The sequence below is a fragment of the Rhodnius prolixus genome, unplaced genomic scaffold, assembly GCF_049639745.1.
Source record: "Rhodnius prolixus isolate KJV_2025 unplaced genomic scaffold, Rpr scaffold_6, whole genome shotgun sequence".
Taxonomy (NCBI): Eukaryota; Metazoa; Arthropoda; class Insecta; order Hemiptera; family Reduviidae; genus Rhodnius; species Rhodnius prolixus.
Window position 1 is genome coordinate 22,609,065 of NW_027411634.1, and position 17,949 is coordinate 22,627,013.

The 17,949-nt window shown below is 34.5% G+C and overlaps 1 protein-coding gene across 1 annotated transcript in view; it reads left to right on the forward strand.

Moving 5' to 3' along the window:
* LOC141461079 (cholecystokinin receptor type A-like) overlaps positions 1-17,949 on the forward strand; it is a 428,938-nt gene that overhangs the window by 352,100 nt on the left and 58,889 nt on the right. Inside the window, exon 6 of the mRNA XM_074141758.1 lies at positions 7,830-7,981. Within this exon, the coding sequence (XP_073997859.1) occupies positions 7,830-7,981 (152 nt within the window). The remainder of the gene's footprint in view (positions 1-7,829; positions 7,982-17,949) is intronic.

Here is a 17,949-nt window from a genome sequence, read left to right on the forward strand (position 1 = left end):
GTTGCTCACCCCTGTGCTAACTCCTCAAAAGACTGGCATTCCATTCAATTGTAGATGGAAGATAAAGTTGAATAAATTTGAAATGCGAACAACAATAGCTATTTATTTAACAAGTGCGGAAAGTAGTACTTTTCCTCACGCGAGGCAGGGTTTGCACGCACGAGCGAGCGAAGCGAGATGAGTGCAAGTGCAAATTGCCGAGTGTGAGGAAAATACTTTACACTCGAGTTAAATATTATATTTTTTCTGCAACCATTAGAGTTATTAACTAAAATAAAAAACTAAACAGGAATCACTAGAATCCATTTTAAATTTCTATAAGGTAACACTATAACCTTTTTAACTGTTATAATTAAAAATATCTAATTATTTATTAAAGTATTATTTTTATTTCTATATTCCTTTCAATTTTTATTTTATCGTTTAATATTCGTTTTTTAATTATTTAGTTACGTTAAACAAGCTTATTAAAGTTTTACAGAAAATATTTAATAACAAAACTTCTTATCTCAAGGAAGCACAATAAAGTTTTTCCACTCACTAGTGAGGAAAGTGGCACTAATGGGAATTTTTCCCCACTAGTGAGGGAAGTTAGGCATTACACAGCTGATTTTAATTGAGTAATATAATTCCTACATGGTTGCAGAAAAAAGAAATGAATCTAAACTGTCACATATGGTCACTGCACGACTTGATTAACTCTATACAACATCAAAAAAATAGAGAAATGCGATGAAATAATGTACATTGTTTTTTATAATATAAAGTCAAATAAAACCGTTATCATTCAGGAACTGCTACTGAATTTGAGTTGAATTATTGCATCGTTTTATATTATACAACTGTCCTACCGGACAGTTTTAATTAGAGAAAGGAGTTAATCATAATGGCTTCTGAAATATATTATTTATTATTCAATGACCAAAAAGAATTTCTCGTCGTTTAATGGTGTTAATCTTTATTATTTGGGAAATTTATTATAAATATAAAAAGGTACGACTTAAACCAAGTGCTTTGTCAGTTAATTTTAAGATATTTCAAAACAGATTATTTAGACACTACTATCTCTTTTCACGTAATCTTATCACATTCCTGTTTTTAGTGTGGAGAACTTTGTTTTGCAAAGAATTGATGGATTCATATTTCTATTTAGATGTGAGAGGAATTTAAGAGCAACTTTAATCTTGTTGTAAAGCTGGAATTTTCTAAGCAATGCGTACAGTTTACCCTGCAATTTCATATTTATTATTAAATAATAAAAACTTTTAATTTTATTAATTATTTTTAAATGTTTTACAAGAAAAAAAGGAAAATTTATCCTCAAATGAATCTATTAACAGACTAAAACTCAGTAAAGATTAAGCACAGTAGGCGTACCAGGTAAACCTAAGTTCTCAGTGATGAAAATTTATATTAAGGAATTTTCCTTGTAAAACGAAACAGGAAAACCTGTAATATATACAATGAACTCTTATACGTATAATGCTTAATTGAAAATCTCAAGAAAGTTCTTTCTAAAAACTTACATCATTATCAAAAGATGCTTTCTAAGAACATCTTTTTAGCGTTGACATCAACTTAAAACATAATTCTACCTCTTTAACTTTCGAAATATATAGCTTTTAAAGTGCAAAAACTTTAAAGAGTTTCCAGCATCACAACTACCATACTATTTTAAAGTATACATCTCTGTACCTGATTTGCTTCTTCTTCTTTTTTTTTACATAATTTAAAAGTTTGTGTTTCGCGCGTGTTGCTTGATTTTTATTTTATTTATTTATTCGTTGTTTGATGCCAAAGTCAATAACCATAAAATATAATGGAGCAAGAATTTTTTTAATAAAACCATTTTGCCCATTATTAGAGAATGAATATTCTCGCATAAGTTTCATACGAGAGTTTCTAAATAATCCGCTAAAGAACTATTTAAAACGTGAGAATAAAATACATTAGGATTGTCTCTAATGTGAAATTTTGGTATTAGAATACCTCTTGTTATGATAGTAACGTAGATATTGATTTCTTTTTGGGTTATGCTATTGTAGGTTTATGTTAAACGTTTTTTGGTTGCTGATTTTAATTTTAAAATGGTTAAATTATTCTAAATTCGCTGATTATTCCTCTTCAGCGGTTAAAATTACCAAGACTATTACCAAGACGGTCAACGTACGCGGAAGATAGTATTGCTAGTCACGCTAGATGTCAAGAACGCGTTTAATTCCCTCAAGTGGTCCGACGCCCTGCAGGCATTGGAGAGGAATTTCCATATTTCGCCATATTTATTGAGGGTTCTCGACGACTACTTCAGAGATAGGTCGCTAGTCTATCAAACAGAGGCAGGTCCTAAAATCATGACTGTCACTGCGGGAGTTGCGCAGGGGTCGATTCTAGGCCCCGATATCTGGAACGTCACTTATGACGGATTACTGCGGTTAGAAATGCCTGAAGAAACGGCATTAATCGCTTACGCTGATGATGTTGCAGCGCTGATATCGGTGCGTAATTTAGAAAAAGCGCAAACTAAGTTACACCAGGTTATGCGAAGAGTGAATGGTTGGATGGTGGAACATGGACTGGAGTTAGCTTTGGCTAAGACGGAGGTCGTCATATTGACAAAGAGAAGGATCAACCCGTGCATCCCGTTCTATGATGGTAGGGAAGTGGTGTCTTCGGCTAGAGCGGTTAAGTACTTGGGTGTAACCATGGACGTTAAGCTCAGCTTTGGAAGACATATCCAAGAGGCTGCCGATAAAGCTGCGAGTGCAGTAGCGCGTCTGTCAAGGTTGATGACTAGCGTGCGAGGTCCCAGGGCGAGTACTCGCAAAATATTGATGAGTGTTTCCCACTCTGTGATGTTGTACGGCGCAGAGATTTGGGCAAGAGCCTTGCGAAAGAAAATGTATAGAAAAAGGCTCGCGCGGGTGCAGAGACTCGGCGCACTCCGGATTGCCTCTGCTTACCGCACCGTGTCGGAGCCGGCCGTCTTGGTAATAGCCGGGGTTATACCTATAGCCCTCCTAGCTCAGGAGCGTGCAAGAATCTATGCTAGACGGGGCGAGAATAATCGCGTGGATATAGCTAGGGAAGAGCGAGAGCGTACCATGGCAGCGTGGCAGGAAGAGTGGGATGCGGAGCACCGAGGCCGCTGGACCGCTATCTTAATTCCAAACATCAAAAGCTGGGTTGGTAGAAGCCATGATGAGGTAAATTATCCCTTGACCCAAGTCCTTTCTGGACACGGATTCTTCAGAGATTATCTGAAAAAGGTAGGTAAAGAAGAGGTATCGGCCTGCTTGTATTGCCAAGCTCCACGCGACGATGCTCGGCACACGGTTTTTGAATGTGAAAGGTGGGCTCGACCCAGAAGTAACCTTGAGTGGGAGGTCGGGGAACTGGTGCCTGGAAGATTTGTCCAGACTCTGTTGAGCAGTCGAAACAACTTGACAAAGGTTACTTCCTTTGTCCGGGAGATAATGTTAACTAAACGTGCAGAGGTGAATATGGGAGAAGGGGCCCGTTAGGGCTAGGTTAAGGAGCCTAGCCTGATGCAGTGCTGAGAAAGCGAATCCAGGCTAGGCTCAGGTGTATGGGGGGGGTTTTAGCCGGTAGGCATATTTATATGGAGTCCGGCACATTGATGTGCGTAAGTAGCATTTCCCCCCTCTGTGAAAAAAAAAAAAAAAAAAATGTGAATACGTAAGTATTGTAAATAATTGTAATATAACAATAAATGTTTATAATAAATAAATTACTTTTTTCTGCAACCATGTAGGGAAGTTCTCATTACTCAATTAAAATAAGCTGTGTAATGCCCAACTTCCCACACTAGTGGGGAAAAATTCCCATTAGTGTCACTTTCCGCACTAGTGTGTGGAAAAACTTTATTGTGCTTCCTTGAGATAAGAAGTTTTGTTATTAACATAAATATTTTCTGTAAAACTTTGACAAACGTTCGAAACTTAACCTACATAACAAAAGACTCATATATCTACTGTTACTGCGACCCATTTGGTAATACGGCATCGAAGTATGGAGATTGACTAAAGCGTTCCAACTCAACACGCCTCCAGGCATTTCAGACAAAAATACTTAGCTTATTTAACGTAACTAAATAATTAAAAAACGAATATTAAAAAATAAAATAAAAATTGAAAGGAATATAGAAATAAAAATAATACTTTAATAAATAATTAGATATTTTTAATTATAACAGTTAAAAAGGTTATAGTGTTACCTTATAGAAATTTAAAATGGATTCTTGCGATTCCTGTTTAGAAAACACTCCATCAATAAAAGAAACAGCAGAAAATGTAATAAGTAATGTAAATACGTAAGTAATGTAAATAATTGTAATATAACAATAAATGTTTATAATAAATAAATTACTTTTTGTAGACTGTAAAAATGAAATTTTTAATTTTTTTAGTTAATAAATCTAATGGTTGCAGAAAAAATATAATATTTAACTCGAATGTAAAGTATTTTCCTCACACTCGGCAATTTGCACTTGCACTCGCCTCGCTTCGCTCGCTCGTGCGTGCAAATCCTGCCTCGCGTGAGGAAAAGTACTACTTTCCACACTTGTTAAATAAATAACTATTTTTTTGAAACTTCTTTATTAAATATATGTTGTAAAAGAATGATGTTGCTCTTAACTATATGTACTTACGTTTCCAAAATTGAACTTAGTTCTGTAGATTTAATGTGGTACTCTATTTATAACTTGAGATAACAATGTGGATCTAAATGTAGGTAACTTTCTTAACTCTCGGGCCATTTTCCGTTAGAACTTTCTATTCACAAAGTTTCTAACCTACCAGAATCAAAATTTATTTCTAAATCAAATAAAACAAAATATAATTCCGGATCATCAATTCGGTTTTCAGAGACATCACTCAACTTCTCACCAGGTGCTTCGCGTTGTAGACACTATCGCTACCTCCTTCGAGCGAAAGCAGTATTGCCCGAGTGTTTTCCTTGACGTCGCTCAGGCGTTCGACAGGGTGTGGCACGAGGGACTACTGTTTAAGCTGAGGGAGATTCTTCCTCATACTTACTACCTCATCCTCAAATCCTACCTACAAGACCGATATTTCAGAGTCAACTGTGGAGCAGCAGACTCTGATATCCGTCTAGCTCGAGCTGGTGTTCCTCAGGGCAGTGTTCTAGAACCTATTCTTTACTCCTTGTATACATCAGACATACCTCAACATCCAAATACCATTCTTTCTACCTTTGCTGACGATACTGCTATCTTATCTCCTCATTCCGATCCTCTTATCGCTACACGAACTCTACAAGCACACATCAACCACTTACAGAACTGGCTTTTCAAATGGAGAATCAAAACCAACGTTACGAAGTCAAAGTTTATAGTATTTACTCTCAGACGGAAAATCCTACCTCCCATCATCTTGAACCAAACTCCTATACCAACTGTGGACAAAGTACGCTACCTTGGACTGCACCTAGACAAACGGTTGACATGGAATTCCCATACTAGACTGAAAAGACAAGAAACTAACCAACGCTACAAACTTCTCGCCAGACTACATGACAAACGTTCGAAACTTAACCTACATAACAAAAGACTCATATATCTACTGTTACTGCGACCCATTTGGTAATACGGCATCGAAGTATGGAGATCGACTAAAGCGTTCCAACTCAACACGCCTCCAGGCATTTCAGACAAAAATACTTCGAAAACTTCTTAACGTTCTCCGTTCTATGTATCTAACCTCATTATCCATGATGACCTCAAAATCCCTTTCATTACAGATCTTGCTAACACTCGTTTCTTCAAATTTCATTCCTCTACAGCAGGTCATCCTAACCCTCCCATACCTATCTATCCACCCACCACCTATCTTCCTCCACATTACCAGAGTAATCCTCTAAGGAGATTGAAGAGAAGATGGCCTCGTGATCTACTCTTACCGTGAGAGCAGTATAGCAAAGCACGTTACTGGTGCCTTCTCCACTCATGATCTCTTCTATTTCTTTTTTCTTATACCATATTTTAGAATCTGCCCTCCATTGTGGGGCTATTATATCTACTGACATTATACAATAAGGTTTTTGAGATTGAATCCGTTCCTAGGGATTGGTTTTTACGTTGTTGTTTCAAAGAAAAGTTGATCGATCGATTCCCTATATTCTTGGAAGAATTGCTTTGCCTTGACCACATTTTAAAAATTTTTACGCAACTTCCTTTATTAGACAGAAGATTGACGGTTTTAGGCGTCAATGGTTAATGCTATCCTAGAACGCTAGCCTTGCTTTCGTAGAGGTCGTGTATGTCAAGACAATTTATTCACTTTAAACATTATTGTCGTTCAATTGAGACTCAGGCAGAGTCGGAAACCTTTTTCTATGCATTATTTGTAGATTTTAGCAGGGCTTTCGACAGCATAATCCATTAGTTGTGGTATAAACTGTTCAATATTGATTTCAATTCAAAAAACAAATTCAAGTATTTAAATTAATATCCATGCAAACGCTTAAATGAGAATGAAACGAGGTGGCCACTTGTCACCACTTGTTGAGGGAGTTCTCCACGAGGAGCAGTACAATCTATTGTTAATACACCTAACCTGGCTCAAGAAATAGGTTGGAGGTTGCAGGAAAAGCAAAAACTTTTATCATTACTTTGAATAGTTCTTTGGTTCATTAGATTATCCTTTATGCTGCTCAAATCTATTTTTAAACCATGAAACATTCAAAGAAATCGCAAGTAATATTTCCCCATAATTATTTATTATCAATCTTATTTATAGAATGCTAATTTATATTTTAAGTCAGTTATATTTTTTATTTTGACTTTTTTTTTTTTTTAAAGAACTGACAATATTATTTAAAACTATGAACCTTGTGGTTTTTAACCTGAAGTGCTTTAGCTCAGTTCAAAATATCTGGTAAATATATAACTAAATTTACTTATTAAAACAGTACATAAATCATTCTGATGTATGCAAAAATAATGAATTAATTATCTGCTATCACAAATTCTATGCAAAATGTCCACATTTTAATTCTTTAAAATAGCAGTTTGTTCTAGAGTTATTAGTTTTAAATTTGCCAACTTTTTTTTTTTTTTAATTAAAACAAAGTTTCTGTTATTTAATAATCCATAAAATGTATAATTATATACTATCAATGCACAAAAGTTGAAATTTTTTAGTGATTTATTAGTTTAGTTCAATCAAAATATCTTCTTTTTTTTAATATAAGGTCTAACAACATCTAAGGTCATTGGCGTTTGAAGCTTTTTCTCAGTGCACTCCGGCGTTTGGACAGTGTTCTCTCGTTACAGAAAACACTGTTCATCACCGGATAGCGAGCTCTAAAAAGGATTAAATTGATTATTTTAATAGTCAAATGGATAACCTCATTTCAGAGGTAATAATTATCACTAGATGTAAGAGTGTGATCCTAGTTACATGTGATTAAAGTCCAAAGTTGGTAGGCATTTTATAAACGCTGAGTCTGAAGAATTATCAGCTTTAAGGGTAAGGAGGGGCTCCTTATCAATATGTATAACTACTTGGTGACCCTGTTCATGTAGCTCGGTTTATAAATTTCCACAAAAGAGTAATGATAGATCAATCGACTAAAAAATCCTATCAACTGCTGCCTTAGCACAACATAGCATATGATGAATAACATAACCCAATAAATCAATCTAAACTGAATTAATCATTAGTCGTGACCAAATCTAAACTAAAACTAAACTTTAGAACCTAATCGTGATACTCATACGATTCTAGTCATTATAAATTGATATTGTAAATTGATTTTGTTTTTTTAATAATCATGATTATTTTCAGTTGATCGCAGTGCATCATTGCCAACAATGACTGAAGTTGTAATTAGTAAAAATTTAAATACTAATTCCGAAGCAATACACAGAGTTATTCCTGCAGATTCACAGCAAGGACAATTCTGCAATAAAAATCCTGTACAAATGTGGTTGTTAAAGGTAAATTTTTAATTTTGTTTTACTCATATTTCTCTTTCGGTATTTTCTCTTCTACTTTTTCTTTTTAGTAACAAATTGAACTAGTGGAATTATTAGTTATTATTTTTTTAATTAATGCACGATTAATCAATATTGGCACCTAAAAACGTTTTACAGTAATATTATTAAATCTTTCCGGTAGGACAGTTGCTTGTACAACTGTTGTACCCTTGGGTCGATCCTCAAAAACTGCACGAAAACCAATTATTTTGTATAAATAAATTAGTATTTTAGAAGTCTCGACATTATGCCCTTTAAGGAGGCGAGTTTGTCCAACGCAAGTAAGGCTAGAGATATGGAAGGTTAAATTTTGGGTATACTGTAGGTACTCCCTTTTCCTTCAAATTTCAAACACTTATATCTTTTTTCCTATTTATCAGATTTTAATTACCGAATTGTAGAGAAAAGATAGCTGTATAACTGGTATAAATAGCAATAGTTTTTACTGATAGTAGGTAATGTGTTATAGAAGTTTAAATTTTGGATGTTTTCAAATTCCTTCAAATTTAAAACTTTTATATCACGTTTCCTATTTTTTAGATTTTAATGAATTCTTTACGGAATTATAGAGAAAAGTTAGCTCTATCACTGGTATAAATTGCAATGTTTTTGTGATAATAGGTAATGAGATATGGAAGGTTAAAGTTCGGATGTTTTTATATGTATTCCTTCAAATTTCAAACGGTTTTATCTCTTTTGGTATTTTTGAGAATTCAATGAATTTATTACCGAATTATAGAGAACATTTTTAGTGATAATAGGTATTTTTAGTGATAATATCGTATATTATAGATAATATAATTGGTTAAATTTTAAGTAATAGATAGTGCTGTTGTCGGTCTTGTCGCTGAACAGAGTTAAGGAGAGACGTTTACTCTACGTATGTAAGCCCTCTTTAAAACTATTAATACTAATTACTCTGTAAATCTTGACTTGATTTTAATTAAGTTTGGCTGAAAGGTAAGGCTTTTCTGCGTGACAGTGTTATCCTGTTCTTTCACGTACTAAGGGAAATAGCAGCAATTGTTCAAATTATTGACGCTTGGACCGATTTACATGGAATGAATTTCCATGTGGATATACGAGCTTTTGTGGATCTTGATGGTCTACAACATTAGAAAGGGAGTTTGCCCCACTTATGTAATAGCCCTTTTAAAACTATTATTAATAATCTTCGCCCGATTTTGATTAAATTTTGTAGAAAGTAGTGGTTCGAGCTTTACTGTATGTCTTTAAAGTGGTATCCTACTCTTACAACTATTTAAGGGAAGTATTGCCATCATGCTTATTTGATGATTAATTTCACTTTGCCTTTTTAGGGAGAAGTATTGCAATTGCAGTTTAATTTTGCTATTCACGTACAAATACCTTTATATTTTATTTGAAACAGCACTCCTGCTTAAGTTTGGACAAAAAAAATTTACATTTTTGCTACTCATGTTCAAGACAAAGAGAACTTCAGTAAAATGTCTACTGCTACTTTTCCTTATTTATTATTTTTCCTTTTGCCTCGCGACTCAATAGATGACTGTACAAAACAAATTATTCCTTTACAAAGAAGTCATTAGGTCTGCTGTGCCCTAGGTCAGAACCTACAGTAAATTTTGATATAATCAAGAATTCCAGACAAGAGACATAAAATAAATTCCTTATACTAGCAACGACATATCAGAACATTCTCCACAAAATATATACATATAATCTTCCATAATTCCAGTATCATTCTTTATCCAAAACCTTCCAGCTTATATAGTCAGCTTACCCATTCTACAGCAAAGCATTCAGACATATCCTTTAATATTCTCCTCAAGTAGCAGGTTATTCCTTCTTTTCCCATCCACAGGATCTCCAGATCTCTACACTAAATGTCACTAAACAAACAATGTAAAAAGAGCATAATGTTTCAGAATATATTGAGTTATGCTGATTTATGTTGTTTTAACATTTTTAAACTAAAGTATATCCATGATTTTTTGCTGTCATTGTTGTGATTCATTGCTATGTGACATTACTTTTGCTAATTTATTTGTTCAAATATAAATAATAAATCTAGAGTGTGACTTTAAAGCTTAAGAGATAAAGAGAAAACTATATTAATTACTTTATTATGGCAAATTTAACTGTTGAAACAGGAATAAAATAAAATTAAAAAACATTAAATTTTCATGATTTTAGGTAACATCTCTCGTCTTTTATGAAATAGCCTGTCAAATTAATAATAATTACTTTATTATACAATCAAATTTAACTGTAGAAACAGGAATAAAATTAAATTTTTCATTGGATTTGTTTACCATTATTTTTTTAAAAAATGCATCAATTTTAGAGTTTAAAGTTAAAAAACATTAAATTTTCATGATTTTAGGTAACCATCTCTCGTCTTTTATGAAATAGCCTGTCAAATTTCATTAAATATTTATTAACTAACTTCTATCTCAAAATCCAGCAGTAATTTTACTTTAAAAAGTAGGTCAAAGAGGCAGTACAATAATCGAACAGATATCTAATTTGGTATTTTCAACGGAAAATCTCATGGGGTCATGAAAAAGGTTATTTCTTTGTTCATTTTTCTTTTAATCTAGTCTGAGCGGCGAAGTCTAGTGTGATTAACAAGAACAAATCTAAATTGTAGATGGTACTTTTGCTCGTAATTAGAATTTTTTTTTCAAATTGTCTTTAACAATTTGATGTACCATTTAAACAAAAAAACAGTCAGTATTGTAATGAACGTTCTTGAGTAAACAAATATTATGAAAGATTTCTTTTTGGGCAAAAAATAAACCAGTAATGAAAAGTAACTGATTCATTAATTCTGTAACAGTCGAATCATTCATGACGCAGACAGTCTTATGCGGTCATAATGCACTCCGGCCAGCCTTGAGTTAGAATGTAGGATAAGGTTGATCAAGAAAAATCTGTAATCAATTTGGAGGATTTATTAAATTAACAGAATTAATTTTAGAATTAAAAACATTTTAATTATAACTCTTGTTCTTATTTACAATGGTAAATATTCGAAAATCTATACGCTTTTAAATGAAATTAATAAATTTATTAAATTAACAGGAATAATTTGAGAATTAAAAACATTTTAATTATAACTCTTGTTCTTATTTACAATGGTAAATATTCGAAAATCTATACGCTTTTAAATGAAATTAATAAATTTATTAAATTAAAATTGGTACGACTGAGGCCACTATGTTAGTATAACCTTCTGTAGCTAAAACTTACATTGTTAAAGAATTTGCAGGGCACAGATAATGAAAACAAACTCGTGATTTCATAAATACAATAACTGTTTAAATCTTAATTCATTTCTAATTTTATTTAAGTGTAACGTAAACTCCACCAAGTTGTTTCTCATTCTCAGAGTGCTCTTGTTTTCTTTGTTAGTTTATTTCAATATTTCATCCATTAACAGAAGTTGATTTCATCATGTGGGCGTTGGATATTTGGTTTATTCAGAAGTAACTAAAGCTTATTTAACACAATTTTTTTTCCCCCACTTTGCTAGAATTTTGTAAATATTTATATAAATAGACTGTTGAAATAAAGAAACTTTTCCGTCTGTGTACCATCTGTTATTTTTGAAAGTTTTATTGTCTTATAGGCTTCATTAAATCCTGTATCACCATTTTATAATTTGATTAACGACTGGTCCACATGTGCTTGTTTCCCATCTATGTATTTTAAATTCGTAAAGCATCTTGACCCGTAATAAAGAATAGACAAAATCAAAGCAATAATTATGCTTACTCTTAATAAGTGTAGGGAAAAGAATTACGATTACATCATACTTTTACTATCGATTTTTTCAGGTGGTCCCTTGATTCCAAAAATAATATTAATAATAATTGAAGGGAAGGGATTAGCTTTGCGGTTAGCGTACTGGACTCCCACGCGGAGGTCCCGGGTTCGAATCCAGCTGCTGACCCTTAGATTTTCTCTTCCTAGGAGCTTCCTACAACTCACTGTCCGGTGATGGACAGTGTTGTCTGTAACGAGAGAACGCTGTCCGGAGGCCGGCAGTGCACTGAAAAAAGCTTCGGGCGCCAATAACCTGAGATGTTGACGCGCCTTAAATAATTTAAAATAATAATAATAATTGTAATAAAAATGTTTTTTAGAAAGCAAAAGTGTGTACCAATCATCTTAAAAATAAAAAATCTTGAAGTTGAGACTTTATATTTTGGCAAAGTCACGACCATAATCTAGAGAACAAAATCCCAACAGAAAGTAACTCTATGTTTAATGGATTTTCTCTTTTGAATAAAAAGGTTTTATTAAATATTTTGGTGGCCATTATGCCCAGAGATAGGCTATTCTTCAGGGCTAGGCTATGCGGGTTGGTTGAGTTACAGAAAATTAGAGTTTTCTCGCATAGCCCACGCCCTGAGGAAGGCAATATATTTGTTTGAAACGTTGGCCAAAAAGGTGGAGTTGTTGTTTTTTATTTGGACCGATTCCTCGCCAATTTGAATCCTTAATTTAATATTTTTTACGGTCACTAAAATCAATAAATAATCATATTATGCCCAAAACTATATCAGACCTAAACAATCTCTTTTTTGGACGTAAGTTATTTTCTCCTCAAATTATAGGGCTGTTTATTACTTCGTTTGTCTTTATTCTTACTTCCTTATATAAACATATTCGCGCGAATAAATAACGTCATGAATGTTAGTATTCCTAACTATAAATAATGGTTTAGGCTATCCATTTTTCCTAATAAACAGAGTTGGTAAGGCCGCATTTTAAATATAGTGATATTTTCAAAATGGTAGAGTTAGAGCGCAGAGCTTGCCAAATTCGATTTAAACATAAATGCAGAGTAAACAAAAAATGATTTGGCGATATTTTTGGTTGGGAGAGTACAGTATCGATGCTACAGACAAATTTAAAGTTGTTTAGAATCGATTATTCAAAGAACAGTAATGTCAGCGGAGATTTGTGGAACAGATTTGCGACTGGGAATCGATGTATCGGCTGCCTTGACTGCAGCTCTAAGCAATAAGAGAATATCTCTGGAAGAGCCAAATTAAGCTTACGAGGCGTGGCTATTAAATAACGAGACTGATGCTGTAAAACATTTTATTCTAAATTTAAACATATTTAGTTATTATCACCTTCAATATGCACCCCTCCCCTATCCCTACAACGCTCCATGCGAATTTACCATTGTTCGAAACAGTGCTGGAAGTCTTCTTCTATGAGCTCCTGCATGACGCGTGCCGCTTTTTCTTTCGCAGCTTCAACCGACTGAAAAACGTGTTCCTTTTAATGCAGATTTGACTTTGGGGGAACAGATAAAAGTCACTTGGGGCCAGGTCAGGCGAATAAGGCGGATGACCTAAAACTGGGATACTTGGGAAACTTGGCTAGAAACAGTCTTGACAGACAATGCAGTGTAAGTCGGCGCGTTGTCTTGATGGAGAACCCATGACTGGTTCTTCCACAAATTGGGTCGTTTTTTCCTTAATCTTTCACGGAGTTAAGCAAGCACCTCACAGTAGTAATGTTGGTTAATTATAATCGACATTTTCATCCGTTTTGGACGTGGAAGGGCAGGGCGACCCGGGCGGTCATCATCTCCGAAGTCTTCTCGGCCATCTTGGAAACGCTTGAACCACTCAAAAACTCGCGCACGTGATTAGTATTCATCGCCATAAACTTCTTTTAATAAAAGATAAGTTTCAGTAGCGGTTTTACCAAGTTTCATGTGAAATTTTACGACAATTCGTTGCTCTACTACATTTACAGAATATCATCTTTTCGGCAAAACGAAACTAACACTGCTTACACAAACGTGAGACGCTGCAATCAAAAGAGAAGGCTTTACGCTGCATAGCTATCGGTCGTTAGGATTTGGCGCATGCATAGTTCTTCTGTAGCAGCATCGGTCTCGTTATTTAATAGCCACACCTCGTATATATAAAACAACTTTTTAGGCCATGATTCTGGATAGAATAAAGACCTTGACTCTGACTACAGCTTCTGAACTCGGTCTGAATTATTGGGAGTGTACTAAGGATCTTATTTGGTCCAATAGTGGGAACTGGAAAGTAGATATGAACAGAATATCAGGAGTGCTCTTTAAAGAGGAGGAAAAAGCTAAAATTCCAAGGCTACCATGATTTGAACACCTTCAACCTTCAAAGAGGGAAATCGTGTTCCGATACTTACTGAAGAATCACATCCTTGCAAGGTGAAAGTCCCGAGGTTGGCCAAGGTCTCTTTGATAGTTGAACAATATTGGATATAGGTTTTAGAACGAATTGAAGTGAGGGAGCAGAGGAAAAAGGCGTTAAACTGAGATTCAGTTAAAGGAGGCCAAGATCATTGGGTTTTCTGAAAAGGGAATGAAGGGGATTGTAACTTATTACCCCCCCAAAAAATAACTTTTGCCCACGATATTTCAAAATAAAATTCCACATTGTAGACGTGCAAACTATTTGCCCCCATTACCCCATTTGCGAACAAAAAAAAGTAGTTTACCTACTTGACAGACTTTGTAGAAGACATTTAAAAAATTTAAAATTAAATTTAAACATTTGTAAAACAAAAAATTTTACTTGAAATTAAATATCGCTCACTTTGGGTGAGAAGAATTAATTAAAACTAAAACTGCTTAGGCAACAACTTTTCTTAACTTATTGCGAAAATAATTTTACTAACTCCCTTTGTTTCAAAATTTTCCCCTTTAATATCTTTATTCTGTTATTTTAAACTTTAATAATTAGGTTTACCATTGTTTGGGTGTTTGATAGATTTTAAAACTGTTCCTGGAATATATATTGGGGCTCTCTGATATTATATATACTATATATGAAAAACTTTGCCTGATTATGGAAACATTTTCTGCTTCACATGAATTTGAACTTTTTTCAGTTTGTAGAGAGCACTAAAAAAGGAATTTTGATGGTTATAATCTAACCTTTCCTTTTAATGGAGGTGCATGCTTTTTTTTTTTTTTTGGCGCATCAACAGCTGAGGTCATTAGCGCCCGGAGCTTTTTCCAGTGCACTGCCGGCCTCCGGACAGTGTTCTCTCGTTACAGACAACACTGTCCATCACCGGACAGTGAGCTGTAAGAAGCTCCTAGGAAGAGAAAATCTAAGGGTCAGCTGCTGGACTCGAACCCGGGACCTCCGCGTGGGAGTCCAATATGCTAACCTCATAGCTAATCCCTTCCCTTTTTATTATTATTATTATTATTATTATTATTATTATTAAAACTTCCAGTTCAATAATTAGCCGTGTAAAACATATTAGGAAAGGAAATGACTGAATTCGTTTTTATTTAAATCACTCAATAAGCAAAAAACAAAACACTATCACAGAAACAAAACAATATGAAAAACAAAACACTATCTAAAAAACAAAACAATATCACAAAAACCAAACACTACCTGAAAAACGAAACACTATCACAAAAACAAAACACCATCACAAAAACAAAACACTATCACAGAAACAAAACACTATCTGAAAAACAAAACACTATCACAAAAACAAAACACTATCACAGAAACAAAACACTATCACAAAAAACAAAACCCTATCACAAAAACAAAACACTATCACAAAAACAAAACACTATCACAGAAACAAAACACTATCACAGAAACAAAACACTATCACAAAAACAAAACACTATCACAGAAACAAAACACTATCACAAAAACAAAACACTATCAAAAAAACAAAACACTATCACAAAAACAAAACAATATCACAAAAACCAAACACTACCTGAAAAACGAAACACTATCACAAAAACAAAACACCATCACAAAAACAAAACACTATCACAGAAACAAAACACTATCTGAAAAACAAAACACTATCACAAAAACAAAACACTATCACAGAAACAAAACACTATCACAAAAAACAAAACCCTATCACAAAAACAAAACACTATCACAAAAACAAAACACTATCACAGAAACAAAACACTATCACAGAAACAAAACACTATCACAAAAACAAAACACTATCACAGAAACAAAACACTATCACAAAAACAAAACACTATCAAAAAAACAAAACACTATCACAAAAACAAAACACTATCACAAAAACAAAACACTATCTCAAAATAAATAAACAGAAGAACCTCTTATAGTAACCTTTTGACAGGTTTTTGCAGTATATCTGAGATTTATTTAGGTTTGAATTTGCTGTTTTAAATTTAGGGTCACGTCAGTCTACAAAAAAATTAAATAACTTGGTAAAATTATTATTTTTAACTGACCTTAGGAAGCCTTTACCAAACTTTAGTTACTCTTATTTCTTTGCGGAGGAACTTCTCTTTCAGTCCCTCCGTAGAGGAATTTAGTGCATGAGTATTTGATTCCAGATATAGCAACATGTTTAGCTAATAATTAAATAGTATTAAATACTAAAATGCAGCTGAATTATGCTGACCAACGGAAGAGACAGCTGAGCAACGTTGTTAACCCATGGGAAAAAACAAATCTGCCACCATGAAACAGTAGAAAACATACAATTAACCTGGTCACTACACTCCAGCTGAACTTCTGAGATACTAGCAACGCACCGAACTCCTCTCTACAAGGCGTAGCCCAGGCTAGAATAAATCCTTGAGTTTTTCGTTACTAAAGACAAGTCTCTCTATATCCAAGAAATAACCAAGAATGTGGAACCAGTGACAAGTGTAAAACAGTATTTGCCAGTTCAATGTGTCTGTCATTTTACGGTATCGCTAGGCGAAATGTTCAATTTTACAGTTTATGAAAACATACTTCAACCTCACACATCTTACTTACTTATCCGGCGCTACCGTTCGATATGAACTTTGGCCTCCCGTTCGATCCTGTTCCAGGTATCCCGGATCTACCGCCTTCGTCCTCCATGCAGTCACTCCAAGTCCTGCTCCACGTCTCTCAATCAGCTCGTTCTGGGACGCACTCTTCTTCTTTTTCCATCAAACTCCTGCTTCATTATTTTACTTGTCAACAGTCCCTCTGGTAATCTCTCTATATGCCCAAGCCAACTTATTCTTCTCTCGACTTGACAAACCTAACTATATTCTCATGCTCCATGAGTTCATCAAGTTCTCTATTCTTCCTAACTCGCCATGTGCCGTGTACGCCAACTAGGCTGGAGTATCTTTCTTTGGTTTCCCTGGTCAACAGTCTTGATTTCAAAAGTTTTTGCAGGCCAAAGAAGGCTGTATTTCCCGCCATGATTCTGCTTCTGATCTCCTCGCTTCCCTTGTTTTCGCAGTTTAATTCTACTCCAAGGTACGTGAAACGATCAACAGCTTCAAAGCAATCTAATATAAACGGTTGTCAATTGGTTTTAAATGGATGGTATCTGATGCTGAAACGAGAAGACAATGAAAGACCTCATTTTTTATCAAAAACGAAACTAGGAATAGTTCTGGTATTTGAAAATACTGCAAAGCTGACTGCATATTTAATCCGTCAAGGCCGTGGGGCTATAAGGATGATTGTAGGCCTATTAACTGGGCCACTGCAGGCTCAAAAAACACATGCATCGCATGGGCCTGGCAGATGATAGCCTTTGTAGGTTCAGTCAGGAAGAGGAGGAAACGGCACTGCAAAAACAAAGACCCGGTCTTTGCTTATCGCTCCCTTCAATTCCATTTAGAATCTATTAAGCCTTGGCTAAAGAAATGGTGAGTTAAAATCAATGAAAACAAATGTAATTACATTACATTCTCCCTGAGGCGAACTATTCTTCCACTTGTTTACCTAAATCTCACTCTTCTTCCCTTAAAAGATTGTGTTAAGCACCTAGGACGCACTGCACGTGTTGTATCAGTGTGAGGGGCTCGTGTGGCTAAGGATGTTACTTCTCGGGGAGGTGAAAGCCAAGGCCTGGTGAGCTTTACCCAAGAGCCGCTCTCCAGAATTAAGAGTCTGATCAAAAGGACG